We start from the raw sequence: 17,129 nt of genomic DNA, 5'->3' as shown, positions 1-17,129 counted from the left end.
GTCCCAGCCTGTAAGACTATCAGCTCCTAGGATACATGGTGGTAATGGGAAGTGATAGAAACCCCTGAGGTCCATCAAAAGACTAGTTTAAAAGACTTTCAAGATAACTCCTACCTTTCAGTGTGGTATCAGTACACGGTTAATGTTGATGGCAGAGAAACTATCACTCTTTAGGGGCATTTAAGCAACCAGAAGTAGATTTAAGTGAATCCAACTGCATTGGATAAAAAACCAGAATGAGTCATGAATAGAAAACAAAATTGTGGTTTGAAGCTGATGCAGAATACTGCTATCTGCCTTCTTGGCTGGCAGAGGAAGTTGGAAAATAATGTAAAGGATAGCTGCACTATCTATCAACTTATTTATTATTCATTTCTTTAATTTGTTTATACCCTGCCTTTCTCTCCAGTGGGCACCCAGAGTGGTTTACATCATTCTCCCCTCCTCTATTTTATCTTCCCAACAACCCGTGAAGTAGGCTAGGCTAGGCATGTGTGACCGGCGCAGGTCACCTAATGAGTTTCCATGGCACAAGTGGGGATTCGAACCTGGGTCTCCAAGTGCTAATCTGACACTCATAACTACTACACCATGCTGGTTCTCTCTTCTATAGAATTACTTGGGATAAAGGGAGATTTTCCTCTAGAAGACTACAGATATTTGTTTTCTTCCTATAGACGAAACTGCTAACATTCTCCTGGAAGCTGTGGATGAAGAAAAACCTCATATGAAGCCATATTTCTCTAAAACAATTCAAGATATAGAAGTTGTGGAAGGCAGTGCCGCTAGATTTGACTGCAAAATTGAAGGTACCTTTCAGCCACTCACATACCGCTATCCTTTTTGTTTCTTTCTTCATCTCATCTGCCTGTTTCATGCTTTTTTGTACACCCCTCGGAAGATATGTCGCAATGAGATATTTCTTGTTGAGTCACTAGATGGTACTCCACTTTAATAGGTAACTTCATCCAGTACAGTTAGAGTCGAGTGGTACCTTTTAAACCAACAAAGTTTTATTCAAGGTATGAATGAGCCTTTGTGTGCAAGCCCACTTCTTCAGATATAATGAGACAGAAGGAAACAATTCACACTTATAGGCAGGGTTCCAAAGCAAATCAGCATATAACATGATGGTGACATTTTGAGACAAACCAGGAACATCGAGCCAAGTGTACTGTGTCAACAGCTGTACGGATCCAATTAAGGGGGAACAAGAGTTGAAGCAATAAATATGTCAAAATAGGAGCTAAGTGTATAAGAGAATATTTTCTAATTATGGGAAGTTAACTGGGATTCCTTTATGACACCCCTTTCATCTCCCCTCAAGCATAAAGGTAGCAAACAGCATTTTTTATTTTAGTTGGGGTGGAGTGCCTGAACAAAGTGCAAAGGTATGTTTTCTAGCCCTAGGTTCCCCATACTATATATGCATGACGAAAGGCCAATTCACACTTCACCTGAAAGATGCCTACAATGTTCATTGTGACATAACAATGTATGTGCAACTACAGTGTAAGAAAAGATATATACCTTCATGTCTCTAAGAATTATAGGATGCAGGAGACTTATCTTGGCAGTAGAATGTGCAAAAAGGATCTGGGGTTTTAGTGGACCATACACTGAACATAAGTCAGCAGTGTGATGTGAAAGCTAAAAAGGCTAATGCAATTTTGGATTGTATCAACAAAAGAATAGTGTCCAGATTGCTTTACTCTGCTCTGGTTAGACCTCACCTGGAGTATTGTGTTTAGTTCTGGGCACCTCAATTTAAGAAGGATATGGACAAGCTGGAACATATCCAGAGGAGGGTAATGAAGATGGTGAGTAGTATGGAGATGAAATCCTAAGAGGAAAGGTTGAAGGAGCATGCATGGTATGTTTATCCTGGTGAGGACATAGCTGAGAAGTGATGTGATCACCAAGTACTTGAAGGGCTGTCATATAGAGTATGGTACTGAGTTGTTTTCTGTTACCACAGAAGGCTGGACCAGAATCAAAGGGTTGCAATTAAATCAAAAGACTTTTCGGCTAAACATTAGGAAGAACTTCCTGACAGAGCAGTTCCTCAGTGAAACAGGCTTCCTTAGGAGGTGGTGGGCTCTCCTTTGGAGGTTTTTAAACAGAGGCTAAACTGAACCTGAGAGCCTGCAGAGTAAGCTCACTCCTATTTTTTGGTCTACCGAATCTTTACTTCCTCTATATGTACTATCTTACCACCCCACATTATTGCAGAGCTTTTTTTGTTGCAAGACTGAACATTATACCTACAATGGTTTTGCAAGGCAAATTTTTGAATAGGCCCTACACTTAAGCCTAAACAAGATTGATACAACCTTTCATGAGGTTGTGAGGGATTACTATATTAAGCTTTTATTCAATCAACTGTCCCCCCATATTTCGGAAACCCTGACTCTTTTGCTCAGTCATAAGCAGGCCTCGGTTGGAGGTGGAGCTCTCTGAAGCAGCTCTCCAGAAGCTCTAAGCCTGATCTCTCCATTCTATCCTGTGTGCCCATAGGATATAATGGAGAGATTGGACTGTGGGCACGATGCTAGAGAAGTGGTTTTAAACTTTAAAGCCCTTCTCGGTGGTTACACCACAGCCATGGCCTGATAGCTTAATTCTATCCTACCAGCCTATAGGATAGAATGGAGAGATAGGACAGCGGGCACAATACGAGGGAAGGGGTTTAAAGCTTAAAGCCCCTCTCTGAGGTTGTGCCGCAGTCGTGGGCAAATAGGCTGGAATGGAGAGATCGGCCCACAGCTGTAGCGCAACCCCAGAGAAGAGGTTTGAAGTTTAAAACCCCTTCTCTAGCATTGTGCCACAGTGGCAGTCCAATCATTCTATCCTATGTGCCCACATAATAGAATGGACTCCATTCTATCCTCTGGGCCCATAGGATAGAATGGAGAGATTGGGCGGCTGGTGCAACACTAGAGAAGTTTAAAGTTTAAAACCCCTTTTCTGGGGTCGTATTGCAGCTGTGGCCTGATCTCTCCATTCTGTCCTATGGGCCCACAGGATAGAATGGAGTACATTCTATCCTATTGGCCCATAATGGAGAGATTAGGCCCATTAGGTTGAATGAACAGATCTCTCTGCAGGACCAGCTGCTTAACTGGCATAATTCATTTGCATAAATGAGTTATGCAAATAAGTTATGCTAAATGAGCTCCAGCACATCTTTTTTTACAAAATGACCCGTAGTGATAAGGATCCTAAGGTCACTCTAGCAATCACAAAATTTGTCTCAGTCCTTTTAGCCCTTGCAATAAAAAAAGAACAAGAAAAAGAAAGAAATGTCAACCTTCAAAGAGGAACTAATACTGAATCTTTAGAAACTGATGAACATTATAAGAATAAAAGGGAAAATACCAAATACATGGAAGGAAGCTGTTATTTCGTTGATTCCAAAAGAAGATAGAGATGTCACGAATGTAAAAAATTATAGACCAATTTCACTATTATACTCTCTCGGCTTGACTTCGCGAATGAAGATTTAAGAAGGGTGCAGTAGTCCACGTCTGCTGCAGGCTCGCTGGTGGCTGACAAGACCGATGCGGGACAGGCAGATCCGGCCACAGTGTCTGCAGGGAAAAGTCTGATTTGGGGTTGGTGCTGTAGCAGTGCGATTCTTCCTCAATCTCCTTTTGTCCTCAAGACCAGCTATGCGTGCGTTCTCAAAGGAAGAGACAGCCTGGTGGATGGTGTGCCTCCATGCTTTGCGATCTGAGGCTAGGTTAGACCACTGGTGATGGTTGATGCGACAGGTGCCAAGGGATTTCTTCAAGGAGTCCTTGTACCTCTCTTTGGTGCCCCTCTATTTCGATGGCCGGTGGAAAGTTCGCCATACAGAGCAATCTTGGGAAGGCGGTGGTTTTCCATCCTAGAAATATGCCCTGCCCAGTGCAGCTGCGTCTTCAACAGCAGTGCTTCGATGCTTGTAACCTCCGCCCTCTTGAGGACTTCAGTGTTGGTCACAAAGTCACTCCAGTGGATGTTGAGGATGGTGCAAAGGCAGCGCTGATGAAAGCGCTCAAGGAGTCGCAGGTGATGGCGGTATAAAACCCACGATTCGGAGCCGTAGATGAGGGAAGACACTATTATACAATGATTATAAAATATATACGAGAATATTGGCAGAACGGCGTAAACAATATTTGATAAATTTTATAAAGGAGGATCAAACGGGGTTTCTCCCCAAAAGGCAAATAAGAGACAATATTAGAACTGTTGTAAATATTGTAGAATATTATGAAAGACATCCAGAAAAGGAAGTTGCATTATTCTTTGCGGATGCAGAGAAAGCATTTGATAATTTCAACTGGGACTTTATGTTTGCAGTAATGGAGAAAATGGAGTTGGAGGAAAACTTTATAAGGATATTAAAAGCAATATATACTGAACAACGTGCAAGGCTATGTATAAATGCAGATCTTACAGAAGATATGATAATTAGCAAAGGTACAAGACAAGGCTGTCCGCTTTCCCCACTGTTGTTTATAATGACTCTTGAAATCTTACTGATGCAAATCCAAGAAGATAAAGAAATAGAAGGATTAAAAGTAAAAGGATTTATTTACAAATATAGAGCATTTGCAGATGATATTATGTTTATAAATTAAAATCCTATACAAGTCACACCTTTGTTGTTAGCTAAAATACAAGAATATGGGGAATTGGCGGGACTTTGTATTAATAAAGAAAAATCAAAACTTCTATGTAAAAATATGCAAGTAAATAAACAAAAAACTGCAGAAGTTAACGAGTTGTGAAGTTACCTCTAAGGCAAAATATTTGGGTGTAGAGATAACAATGAAGAATATTGATTTGTTTAAAAACAATTATGAGAAGCTATGGCGTAAAATGGATGAAGATATGATAAAATGGAATAAACTTAATTTGTCATTGCTGGTCAGAATAGCTGCAATTAAAATGAATATTCTGCCAAGAATAATGTATTTGTTTCAAACTATTCCGATTGTGAAAGAAAGTAAACAATTTAATAGATGGCAAAAGAAAATCTCAGAGTTTGCGTGGGCTGGGAAGAAACCAAGGCTCAAAATGAAAATTTTAACAGACGCAAAAGAGAGAGGAGGATTTCAATTTCCAGATTTAAAATTGTATCATGAAGCAGTTTGTTTAGTGTGGATAAAAGAATGGGTGACTCTGTTAAAAAAAACTCTTAGCATTGGAAGATCATGGAAATAAATTTGGCTGGCAAGCTTATATGTATTATGGGGGGAAAAAAGATGGATGGCTTTTTTCTCACCATTACATAAGAAACAATTTGTTAAATACGTGGATGAAATATAAGAAATATGGGGATGAGAGAAAGCCGTTATGGATAGTGCCAGCAGAAGTAATAAAAATAACAGCTGAGACGGGTGAAGAAAAGTGGTTGTCATATAATCAACTATTAAAAATACAAAGTGGCAAAATAGAATTGAAAACTGCAGAAGAGCTAAATAATAAATATGACTGGTTCCAAATGCAACAAATAAAGAGCCTGGTGGAAAAGGATATTAAAACTGAAGGAATAAGAAAAGAGCAAACAGAAATGGAAAAAGTTCTGCTTGGAGATTATTTCAAAACTATATAAATTACTTTTGAAATGGTCTACAGAAGATGAAGTAGTAAAATCTCAAATGATTAAATGGGCAATTAATGTAAATAAAGAAATACAGATGGAAACTTGGGAATATTTGTGGAAGAACTCTATAAACTTTCGACATGTCATAGTATTAAAGAGAACTGTTTTAAAATGATGTATAGATGGTATATAACTCCTAAAAAGTTGGCAAAGATGAACAATAAGATGCCAGATAGATGTTGGAAATGTAAAAAAACATGAAGGTTCTTTCTACCATATGTGGTGGACATGTGAAACAGCAAAAAAGTATTGGCAGATGATTCAACAAGAAATTTCTAGGATCTTGGGATATGAGTTTAAGAAAGTTGCAGAGACTTTTCTGTTGGGATTTCAAATGGAAAAATTTCCAAAAGAAGACAGAACTATAATTTGGTACTTGCTTTCAGCTGCTAGGACATTGTATGCGCAGTTGCGGAAGCAAGAAAAAATACCAGAGAAATGGGATTGGATTGTAAAAGTTATGACATGGAGTGAAATGGACAAATTAACAAGAATTTTAAGAGACTATGATCTAGAAGTTTTTAAGATGGAGTGGAAAAAGTTTAGAAGATATGTTGAAAAAGAATGGAAAATAAAAGGACATTGGACAATTTTTGATAATGATTAAGTATTAGAAGGAAGAAAGTTATTAATTTTTGTTTTTATTAGTTAAGGGTACCTTTAAATATTAGTATTTTAAGTAAATAACACTGGCAGGGGTCAAGTAACAGGGGGAGGGGTGGTTAAAAAGTAATATATGGGATAGATAAAAAGAAGATATGAATGATGCAAGAAATAGATATTGTTACCATATGTTACTAATTAAAATTGTTTTTAAAAAATAAAAAAGAAAAAGAAAGAAATGTCTTCTGCTGTTCAAGACTTGTCAATCAATGAGCTTCTAAGGGTTCAGAAGGAAAGGAAACGATGGAGCTTAGATGGCCATCTGATAGCAATGCTGATTTTGTGCACTGAAGCAGATGCGAGAGGGAGTGCAGGAAGGCTTGCATCACTGCTTAGTTCTCATTTCTTACACATCCAGGGAAATCCTGATCGCCACTTTGGAGTCAGGAAGCAATTTTTCTCCAGGCCAGTTAGGCCAGGGATCCCAGAATTATTTTTGCCACTTCCAGTCCCCTTACCATCATATATTAACACATACAGAAGAAGAAAGAGTAGGCTATTATACTGTTTTTCTCTGCCTTAAGGAGTCTCAGTAAGGCTTACAATCACATTCCTTCCCTCTCCCCACAACAGTCACCTTGCGAGATAGGTGGGGCTGAGAGTGTTCTGCGAGAAACTGTGACTGAGCCAGGATCACCCAGAAGGCTTCATGTGGAGGAGTGCGAATCAAACCTGGTTCTCCAGATTAGAGTCCAGTGCTCTTAACTACTACACCACACTGGCTCTCCCCCACCCCCACTTCTCACTATTTGATCAGTCACTAGGGTGCAAACAGATGAACACATGGTAGGCATACCTGCATAAAAAAGACAGACATTCCAAAATTATGAGCAGATTGACTTACAACACTTCCTTTTCTTGTCCCAGGCTACCCTGACCCTGAGGCGATTTGGTACAAAGATGACCAGTCTATCAAAGAGTCCCGGCACTTCCAGATAGACTATGATGAAGATGGAAACTGCTCTTTAACTATTTCAGAAGTATGCGGGGATGATGATGCCAAATACACCTGCAAGGCAGTCAACAGTCTTGGGGAAGTCACCTGCACTGCAGAGCTCCTTGTAGAAACAATGGGGAAGGAAGAAGAGGAGGAGGAAGAGGAAGAAGAAGAATAAAGGAAAATTTAAATGCGGGATTTGAAAAATCATCTGGTAAAAGACTTTCTGTAAGGCTCACGCAGCATGGCATTAGTTCATGGATTTTTGGTTTGTCTTCATCAGCACAATCAGCTGATATATATATTTTTTTAATTTATGGGCATTAACTTGAATTAACAAGCACTTTGGGTGGTTACTGTGCTTGGATTTAATTTAAGTTAAAGCATCAATTGCAGAGGCCAAACAATAAGCATGAACACGCCTAATATGGAATATACCATTTCAACCTGTCAGTCTTTGCTGAGCTCACTCATAAAGTGAGGGGGAGTGAACAGCTGTAGTAATTGTTCTGATAACCCGTATGACAACCATGGAGAATTTGCAGCACCTAGGATGCAATCCTCCACATCTGTGCATTATGCAATTCTCACTGACACTGATGAAAGTAGTGGCGATTGCATGAATGCAGGAGTATTTTGAGAACTTGGGCACAGCCCATCAGAAGGATCTCCTGCAAAACCCCCTTTGAAAAGAATATAAGCTATCATGAGCACCTTAGGTCGTTTGCACAACATCCTCCTGGTGAATTGTGTCTTCAGAATCTAATTTACATCTCTTGTCAAGCAGCAAGTAACTATCTGCATACACGTTCAGGCATATTCTCAAGACAATTCAATATCTGTGAGGCTTGCTATTTTCATATTTAAAGCATTCTTCTTAGTTTTCTCTCTGAACATTATGACGTGTAGATTTAAAACAGAGTACCTAGGTTTACGCAGATATAGTTATCATTGGGGTAAAGGAAACATCTAGCTTAAAACTAAGCATTCCAACAGGACTTCTTTGAGGACCATAACCAGTTGCCTACATTTTTTTTTTGCGATAGCTTGGTAGCGGTTCTTTCCTTCTGCGCTCTAATCAAATGAGTCTTATTCATTTTTGCCTGTGGCAGCAACAGCAAAAAGCCTCTGTTACCTAGGACTTCACAAGCAACTGAAAATCTAAAATATGCCCTATGCTGGATGTGGCAGAATCTGAATCCTGGACATGCCGGTGGTCTGTCATATCCTAAGCTATCATTGGCTGACACGATATAGGCTACTGTTACCTCTCCCAGCTGCTTTGGACAGAAATGTCATGAAATTCTTCCCTAATCTATTTTACCTGATTACTGATTCTTTTCCCTTTTGGGGGGGAAACAAAGCTTGAATGTGGACAGCAAGCTTTGTAACTTTGCTTGTCAGAACAAAATAAAAGGGGGTTGTTACTTAGCATACACAGTAACATCGGTGGTTCTGTGCTTATGCACTGCAGCTCAGGTTTAAAGCCCATTTGTGAATTATTTCCCTTTTCCATAGATTAAACTCTGCTGATGATTAGCTGAAAACTGGAGTAGGCAAGGAAAGGGAGCCTAGATTAAGAGATGCTCTGCATCTTTCAAGGAGCCAGAGTTTAACTCAATATCCGTGAGGCTAAAGCCTTAAAATTTTTTAAAAACCATGATCAATGATGAAAGGTAATCTCTTCCCATTGCTGATTAACATATTCAGATTATCAATTTTGCTTTTCTTTCACAATTAGCAGCAGTTCAGAGGCCATAAAATGATATGCATAGTGAAATCACAGTATACTATCTGCACATTGTTCCAGTTGTGTGGCTTTTCCCACTCCGTGTGTAAACTACAAATTTTCTGAATTTAATGTTTAATTCTCTGAAGAACGCACACAACAAAGCTTTAGCTCCTCAAGGGGGGGATATAAGTGTATCTTAATACAGATTTATACAGTATCATCTTTAGATTGGTTTATACTTCATAATCTTATGTGTTCTACATTACTCGCTTGTCTGTCTGTTTGAAAGGAGAAATTCAAAAGTCCATGTATGAAGTTCACTCACAGTTGTTGTGGGTTTTTATAACTGCTTTTGCTGTTTCTTGCTAGGTTGAAGTTTCCAGCACGTCTTCTCCTTCCTACGCAGATAAAGAACTTTTGTTATTGTAAAACACAATCGAGCGGCCACAGATTATTAAAAGAAAACATTTTAGTATGATTTAGTGCATACAGAGCATTTCCATGCATGTTTTAAATGTGTTAAGAAAATGATGGGGTGTATTTTTTTTTGTATACCTTAATTAAAAATATACTGATGTTTTTCTGGTTTCTTGAACCATAAGAATTGCAAGATATGAGAACACTACAGCTGTAGTTACTCACGATTTCTCAATAAAGAAATACCACAAAGCACCGTAACACAACCTCCAGTTTGTCAAGTCCTATCTAGCAACTCAGTTCTTTCAACATTCTGTAATCACGTAGGATGAATGCACCTGCAAGTTACATCGTGCATGTTGCAAGATGAGAACTCTGATGAGCTCATATGCAGTATTTTCCCACCTACCAATGCACGCTTTTCTCTTTCCCAGCCTTGGTAGACAAGGTAAGATAGGTTGTATGAGCTACAGAAATGTCACTGGAACATCTCTTTCTCTTTCTCCCCAAAGTCATCCAGCTGCTTTATCATAATGGACTTATCTAAGTAACCTCTTTACAGGGCCGGCCCTAGACTCCCTGGTGTCCTAGGCAAAACTATCTTCTGGCGCACACTGATCACCAATTTTCGAAAACAGATAAATTGTCACTATGACTTCCAGGTGTGTTACAATTTACGTCTCTTGAATATGCATGCTCCTTCAGCAGCTACCAGATTTCCAAAGGCAGATTTTTGTGTACTCTAAAGGAACACATGGGAACTCTATGGGCGTTTTCGCACAGGGCTTACCCCGGAGCGACGTCCCTCTTCACCGCGCAGCGTCTGCGCAGATTTCGCGCCAACTGCTCCGCAGAACTCAGAAGAGCCGCAAAGTCCCGCGGCTTTTGCGTCGCAAATGAAAACCGCCAAAAACCAGTTTACATTTGCGACGCAAAAGCCGCGGCTCTTCCGGGTTCTGCGGAGCAGTTGGTGCAAAATCCGCGCAGACGCTGCGCGGTGAAGAGGGACATTGCTCCGGGATGGTAAGCCCTGTGCGAAAATGCCCTATGTTAAAAAAAAAAATCCCTCTACTTAATGGAGCATTTTATTCCCTATTTCCTTCCACACCTGCATACCAGGTAAGTGACTGACAGCTCCATAAAGTAAAAGGACATCTTCCTCTTTGTTTTGATATTTAATCACAGTTGTCCTGCTGAAAGTTCTGAAGGGGAATCACATTCTGCATACAAACTTAAACAAACACAATCATGAACCATTTCTGGCTTCAGTGTTCCCACCATGTTCCCCACACACATCTGAAAGCATTGCTAGTGCTAGTCTCCCAAGTGCTTGGGTCGTTTTACAGCACTGAGCCTTAAAAGCCAGTGGAGAGCCAGTTTGGTGTAGTGGTGAAGTGTGCGGACTCTTATCTGGAAGAACCGGGTTTGATTCCCCACTCCTCCACTTGCAGCTGCTGGAATGGCCGTGGGTCAGCCATAGCTCTGGCAGAGGTTGTCCTTGAAAGGGCAGCTGCTGGGAGAGCCCTCTCCAGCCCCACCCACCTCACAGGATGTCTGTTGTGGGGAAGGAAGGTAAAGGAGATTGTGAGCCGCTCTGAGACTCTTCGGAGTGGAGGGCGGGATATAAATCTAATATCTTCTTCTACCTCACAGGATGTCTGTTGTGGGGGAGGAAGGGAAAGGAGATTGTAGGCTGCTCTGAGACTCTTCAGAGTGGAGGGCGAGATATAAATCCAATATCTTCATCTACCTCACAGGGTGTCTGTTGTGGGGGAGGAAGGAAAAGGAGATTGTGAGCCGCTCTGAGACTCTTCGGGGTGGAGGGCGGGATATAAATCCAATATCTTCTTCTTCTTCTAAAATATTCTCATTTAAAATGGTATGGCAATGCTACCTGTAATCATGGATGCCTTTTTCATTCCACCAAATGGTAAGCATTCTTTGGAATATATTTACTTGGAAGAAAGAACAGAGGATAAAAAAGAGTGCAATGATTTTTTTTTAAGTCCACTTATTCCATTGTTGCCATATATCAAGGTCAAGCTGTTACATTCCAGAAGGCTGGCAATGTAATTTTTCCATTTAGAGATTTATTGTCTGAAAATTGGCCCCATTTATTGCATATTCTCTCTCTCTCTCTCACCCCAAAAGCATATATGCAATATGATATACTAGTGTCTCTTTCTATACTTCTTCCTGGACAGGAACTCAACGTTTTCAAAATGATCCAAAGCTGCTCCTTCCCTAAGGACTACAGAATCATAGGCTGTTTCTACACTTAGCAAAAAATCCTTTCTGTGAATTTCAAAGGCTCCTTCTGTCAAGTCGGCGGATTCAATAACGAGTCCTTGTTGATAACAAAGTAGCTAGTTTATTGATATCATGATTCTCGACTACAGCGAAATTGAAAGACTAAAGATCATACAGTAGAATGCAATCATATAAGGTACACTTCAAAGGGATTCTTGAGGGAGGGAGGGGTACTATGCAGGGCACATTCACACATTGATGTTACAATTTCTTTCTCAGGCCTGCTCTTGGCTCCAACCTCCCCCGATGCCCAGCCTGAGAAGGTCCGATAAACTCGTTCACATATTCCCATTTCAAAGCAAAGCTACATAACAAAGGAAAGGAGGGGGGTGAGGAGAGTTCAAGCTAGCAGCATTGAAATACAGTATGGCTTTACCCAGGATGCTTTTCTCCTGAACCAAAGATTGAGTGCAGGCCTGACCAAAGTTAAGAGCAGACTTGACACCTTCCACATGGCACATCACCATCACTCTTCTGTTGCCTCACATTTTCATTAGTCTTCTATATTCATTTTGTTGAATGTGCAACAAAGCTGCTCTCATCCTTAAATTTTCCCTCAGTTTTCAAGAGTAGTTCTGAGGTTTTTTTAAGATGCGGATCTAAAGCCCAGTTTAGAAGTTTTCCTTCAGGTTTCCAAACTCTTACAACAGCTCCGCTCCACTTTGAATTGTTTCATTCCCCAGTGCATTGAAGTTGCTAGGCAACTAATTAGCCACTGAATGAATGATCTGCAGCAGTTCCTCAAAGGAATAAGCATTGCAGTGGGAGGGGGTAGACATACTTTCTCTTTATAATCTGATTTGTGCCCGTCTTGTCCACAAACAGAGAGAGCTGGGAGGACATGAAGCGCATTAAACAATGTAAAATTTAGAAGGAAAAATCCACAAAGGGTTCAAAGCAAATTTTTAAAAGTAGAATCAGTGATGTGGATCTAGATGACGTGGATCTGTAACAGGTAGATTGAGTGCTCACAAACTCTGCTTCAAAGCTGAGTGCAGAAAGGACCATAGAGTTGGAAGGGACCTCCAGGATCATCAAGGCCACCTGCCTCCTCCCTCCACAATCTGAGGCTGCATTCAGATCCATCCCATCTTGGAATGCTGCTTAGCCCCCCGCCCCACACCTCTGAGCCCATGTTTTCTTTCTTTTGCCAAAAGTAATTTTTAGTACAGATTCATATTGTATTATCTTGTATCACATATCACAATGCAGCACACTTTTGTATTAAGAGCCAGTTTGGTGTAGTGGTTAAGTGTGCGGACTCTTATCTGGGAGAACCGGGTTTGATTCCCCACTCCTCCACTTGCACCTGCTGGCATGGCCTTGGGTCAGCCAGAGCTCTGGCAGAGGTTGTCCTTGAAAGGGCAGCTGCTGTGAGAGCCTCTCCAGCCCCACCCACCTCACAGGGTGTCTGTTGGGGAGGAAGAGAGCCAGTTTGGTGTAGTGGTTAAGTGTGTGGACTCTTATCTGGGAGAACCGGGTTTGATTCCCCACTCCTCCACTTGCACCTGCTGGAATGGCCTTGGGTCAGCCATAGCTCTGGCAGAGGTTGTCCTTGAAAGGGCAGCTGCTGTGAGAGACCTCTCAGCCCCACCCACCTCACAGGGTGTCTGTTGTGGGGGAGGAAGGTAAAGGAGATTGTGAGCCGCTCTGAGACTCTTAAATCCAATGTCTTCTTCAGGTCTAATTAATATGCACAAAAATTAATATGCTCAGCCTTCTAAGTACATGAGAGCAAGCCAAAAAGGGAGAGTGGGGGAGGCAAGTGTTATCTATTCCTGTGCTGCATTCCCTCCCCCGCCGCAACCTGGTAACTTTCCTGTTAGCACCAGGGTGAAGATTTGGCAGGAGTCCAGGAGCAGAGTTCGCCTACTTGTCAGCCCTCCCTCTCCAATGTGTGCTCTGCCTGCTGCACCCCTGGTGCTTCCCTGCCTTCTGAATATTTGGGGGGAGGGGGGGCAGTTTCTGTTCAGGGCTCTGCCAGACTGCTATCCAGAACTAGATTTGGATTCCCACTCCTGGAAGCTCACTGGGGCCAGTCACACACTTTCAATGTAACCTTCACAAGGCTGTTGTGAGTAGGGGTCCCAAATCCCCCGCTAGGCCTGGAGACCCCCGATTTGGAGCCTCCTCCTCCCGCTGGCCATAAAAGGGAAAGCGGGGGGGGGAGGGGGAGAACGGCAGCCCTTCCCACCCAGCCCCGATCGCAGCAGCCAGAGCTCTTCCGTTTTCGCAGGCTGCTTCCCACCCCCAGTCAGCTGGCCGGTGAAGGGAGGGGAGCCCAGCCACGCCCCCAAAGGACCATGTGCCTTTGCACCTCCGGAGGTGAGTGAGTTCTGTCTCCTGCATCAGATTTCCCAGAAAGGGGGGGGGGGGCGGGGGGGAGAGGGAAACGTCTTCTCATAGGGTATAATGGGGAATTGATCTGGAGGTTTCGGGGGCTCTGGGGGAGCTGTTTTTTGAGGTAGAGGCACCAAATTTTCAATACAGTATCTAGTGCCTCTCCCCAAAGTATCCCCCAAATTTCAAAACGATTGGACCAGGGGGTCCAATTCTATGAGCCCCAAAAGAAGGTGCCCTTATCCTTCATTATTTCCTATGGAAGGAAGACATTTAAAAAGGTGTGCTGTCCCTTGGAGTTCAATTATGCTTGTCACACTCTTGTTCCTGGCTCCGCCCCAATGTCTCCTGGCTCCACCCCCAAAGTCTCCTGGCTCCACCCCCAAAGTCCCCAGATATTTCTTGAATTGGACTTGGCAACCCTAGTTGTGAGAAAAAAATGGAGGAGGGAATGATGGAAGCCGCCCTGGGTCCCCATCGGGGAGAATGAAGGCTATAAATGAATTTAATTAATTGTGACACCCCACCCACTACCAAACACTGCCATCCTACACAGAGTTCCCCCCTTCTCAATCCATTGAAATCTATACAGCTGTTTTATGCAATGTAAGGTTCCTAAATAGGAACGTGAGAGTCAACTTTGTGGGAATTTGGAGGACCCTGAAAGATATGGATGGATAATCATGGATAATACCAGCTCCAGGTTGGGAAAATTTGGGGATGGAATCTGGGGAAGAAGGGACCTCAGCAGGACACAGTGCCAAAGAGTCCACCCTCCAAAGCAGCCATTTTCTCCAGCGAAACATCTCTGTAGCCTGGAGCTGAGCTGTCATTCAGGGCACTTCCTCTAAAGTGCTGGAATTCAGAAGTTGGAAAACTGTACAAGAATCACTGCTGTGTGTAAACTGGGTTGGGGGTGGGGGCTAAATTCACATTTGGTGCTGCATACTTACATGAAGGAACACAAGAACTGGTCAAGCAGCCTTCCACTCATTCATGAATGTTACTATCTTTATTTCTTATTTGTGAGCACTATGTTGCTTACGACAAGGTGAAACTAAACCAGGACCCTGTGCCTTTTTATGAGCTGGACAATGTTGCTGGAATGGTTGACTCCTAAAAGAGAGTACTTCACTGAATGGTAGAAAGTGTTGCTTGAAACTATTAGCATAAATATGACACAACTGTGAGCATTTTTAAGACTGGAACATGCTATAAAAACACTGCCTATTTGTTTTTAACTCTGCAGAGAGATAAAATAGGACTATACTGCAAAATATTCCTAAAGTTTAAGATGTATAAGGCAGACATGGTGTGAATGGATTAGGGAGATGCTACGATAGAGGTTTCTCTGAAGATGACAGAGAGTAAACCAGTGTTTCTAACACAGGCATTACTTGTCCTCTAATGAATGGTTAAAGAAAAGTCATTGCACCAGTAGTAAAGTAGGTACAGAAATGCAATAACCCAGAAATACGGTAGGTGACGTTTCTTATTTTGCTTGTGTGGTAACAACATAGCTTGTGTGGTAACATAGAAATGAGACTTGATGGGGAAGGAGTCATCTTGATCTTAGGGAAGGATGATCACTTGGGGAAGGAGTCATCCTGATCTTAGGTTGATTTTCCTGTATTCAGCTTTCAAAAAATACGTTCTCAGAACTTTGTCAGTCCTCTGTCAATGTCACCTGACTAGTAAAAACTGCAGAAAGCTCAGTTGTGAGCTTGTTTGATCAAAGCAAAGTTCAACCAGGACACACACAAGCTGAATAGTTAGCAAGCTTGTTGAAGCAATTTTGACTGAATGTTGTTTTCTAAGTAACACAGACCTAAAATGTCACAAGCCAAAAAGGGTTAAAATATGCGGAGGCCCTATACTATGCCAACTTCAAGGGGCTCCATAGCATTAAGAAATTAGGGCCCCTCATAATCTAAGGTCCTTATCTGTAACGTACTTAGCTTGTGGATAATTCCAGCTCTGGAGCTAGGAGAAAAACATGCTGGATGTCTGATCATTCCGAAAATTCATGAATCTGAGGAAGTTTATTTCTTTAAAACATTTTTATGCTGCCTTTCCACCCAATAGGGTTCACAAGGCGGCAAAAATTAAAACATTTAAACAATTAAAATACAGTTAAAATATAAAATTTGATTCAAAACGCATTAACAATACTAGGAGGGCCTATTACTATTATTGCGGATATGCCGAATAAAACAAAAAAGTCTTCACCTGCTGGTGAAAGACACCAATAGAGGAAGACAGACAAATTTCCCTGGAGTTCCAGAGTTTTTGTGCCATGGCAGAGAAGGTGCTTTCTCAGGTCACTATCTAGCCTCAGATGGCAACAACAATTGAAGCAGGGGCTGGAGTGAGCAGGCAGATTCATATGGGAGAAGGTGGTCCTTATGTTGACCCCAGGCTGTTCAGGGTCCTAAAGGTCAATACCAGCCCTTTGATTTAAGCTCAGAAGTCAATGTAGGTAGGAAAAGACCAGAGTGATTTGGTCGACTGTACAACTTCTTCCAGTCAACACTCTGGCAGCAACTTTTTGTACCAATTGTACAAGGGCAGCCCTACCTGGAGCACACTGGAGTACTCTAATCTAGATGTTACTAGGGCATGCAGAACGCTGGCAAGGCCTTTTCTGCCCAAGAAAGGCTGCCCCTTGCTCACCAGACAAAACTGCTGAAAGGTACTCCCGGCCAACACAGCTACCTGTTTATCCAACAATAGGTTCAGGCCCGCAAGTACCCCCGGTCTACAAACCAGCTCCTTTTAGAAGAGCATACTCCCAACCAGAACTGCGGATAACCCATTTCCCAGACCAGACCCTTGCTCCGACCGGTAGCAACTCGTTAATCAGGATTAATTTTCAGCTTATTTAGCCTTCATCCCTTCCAAAACTGCCTCCAGGCACATGTCTGAACGCCATCACTTCTCCCACCATTTTACACTCACGGTGCTTGTATAGAGTTGACAGTCATCGGCCATATGTGCTGTTATATGTTTACCGCTTAGGTCTGAAATAGTGTCTGTCTCTTTTGAACACGCTGCTCTGATTTTATTGAAACTCT

The 17,129-nt window shown here is 42.0% G+C and overlaps 1 protein-coding gene across 2 annotated transcripts in view; it reads left to right on the top strand.

The window, feature by feature from the left end:
• MYLK (myosin light chain kinase) overlaps window positions 1-9,671 on the top strand; it is a 440,102-nt gene extending 430,431 nt beyond the window's left edge. For both annotated transcript variants that reach the window (XM_060262723.1, XM_060262722.1), the window contains 2 exons: window positions 678-809; window positions 7,187-9,671. In XM_060262723.1, the coding sequence (XP_060118706.1) occupies window positions 678-809; window positions 7,187-7,434 (380 nt within the window). In that variant the 3' untranslated portion in view covers window positions 7,435-9,671. The remainder of the gene's footprint in view (window positions 1-677; window positions 810-7,186) is intronic.
• Window positions 9,672-17,129: the final 7,458 nt, after the last annotated feature.

The sequence above is a fragment of the Heteronotia binoei genome, chromosome 21 (assembly GCF_032191835.1).
Source record: "Heteronotia binoei isolate CCM8104 ecotype False Entrance Well chromosome 21, APGP_CSIRO_Hbin_v1, whole genome shotgun sequence".
NCBI lineage: Eukaryota > Metazoa > Chordata > Lepidosauria > Squamata > Gekkonidae > Heteronotia > Heteronotia binoei.
This window is presented reverse-complemented; position numbering and strand designations above follow the sequence as displayed.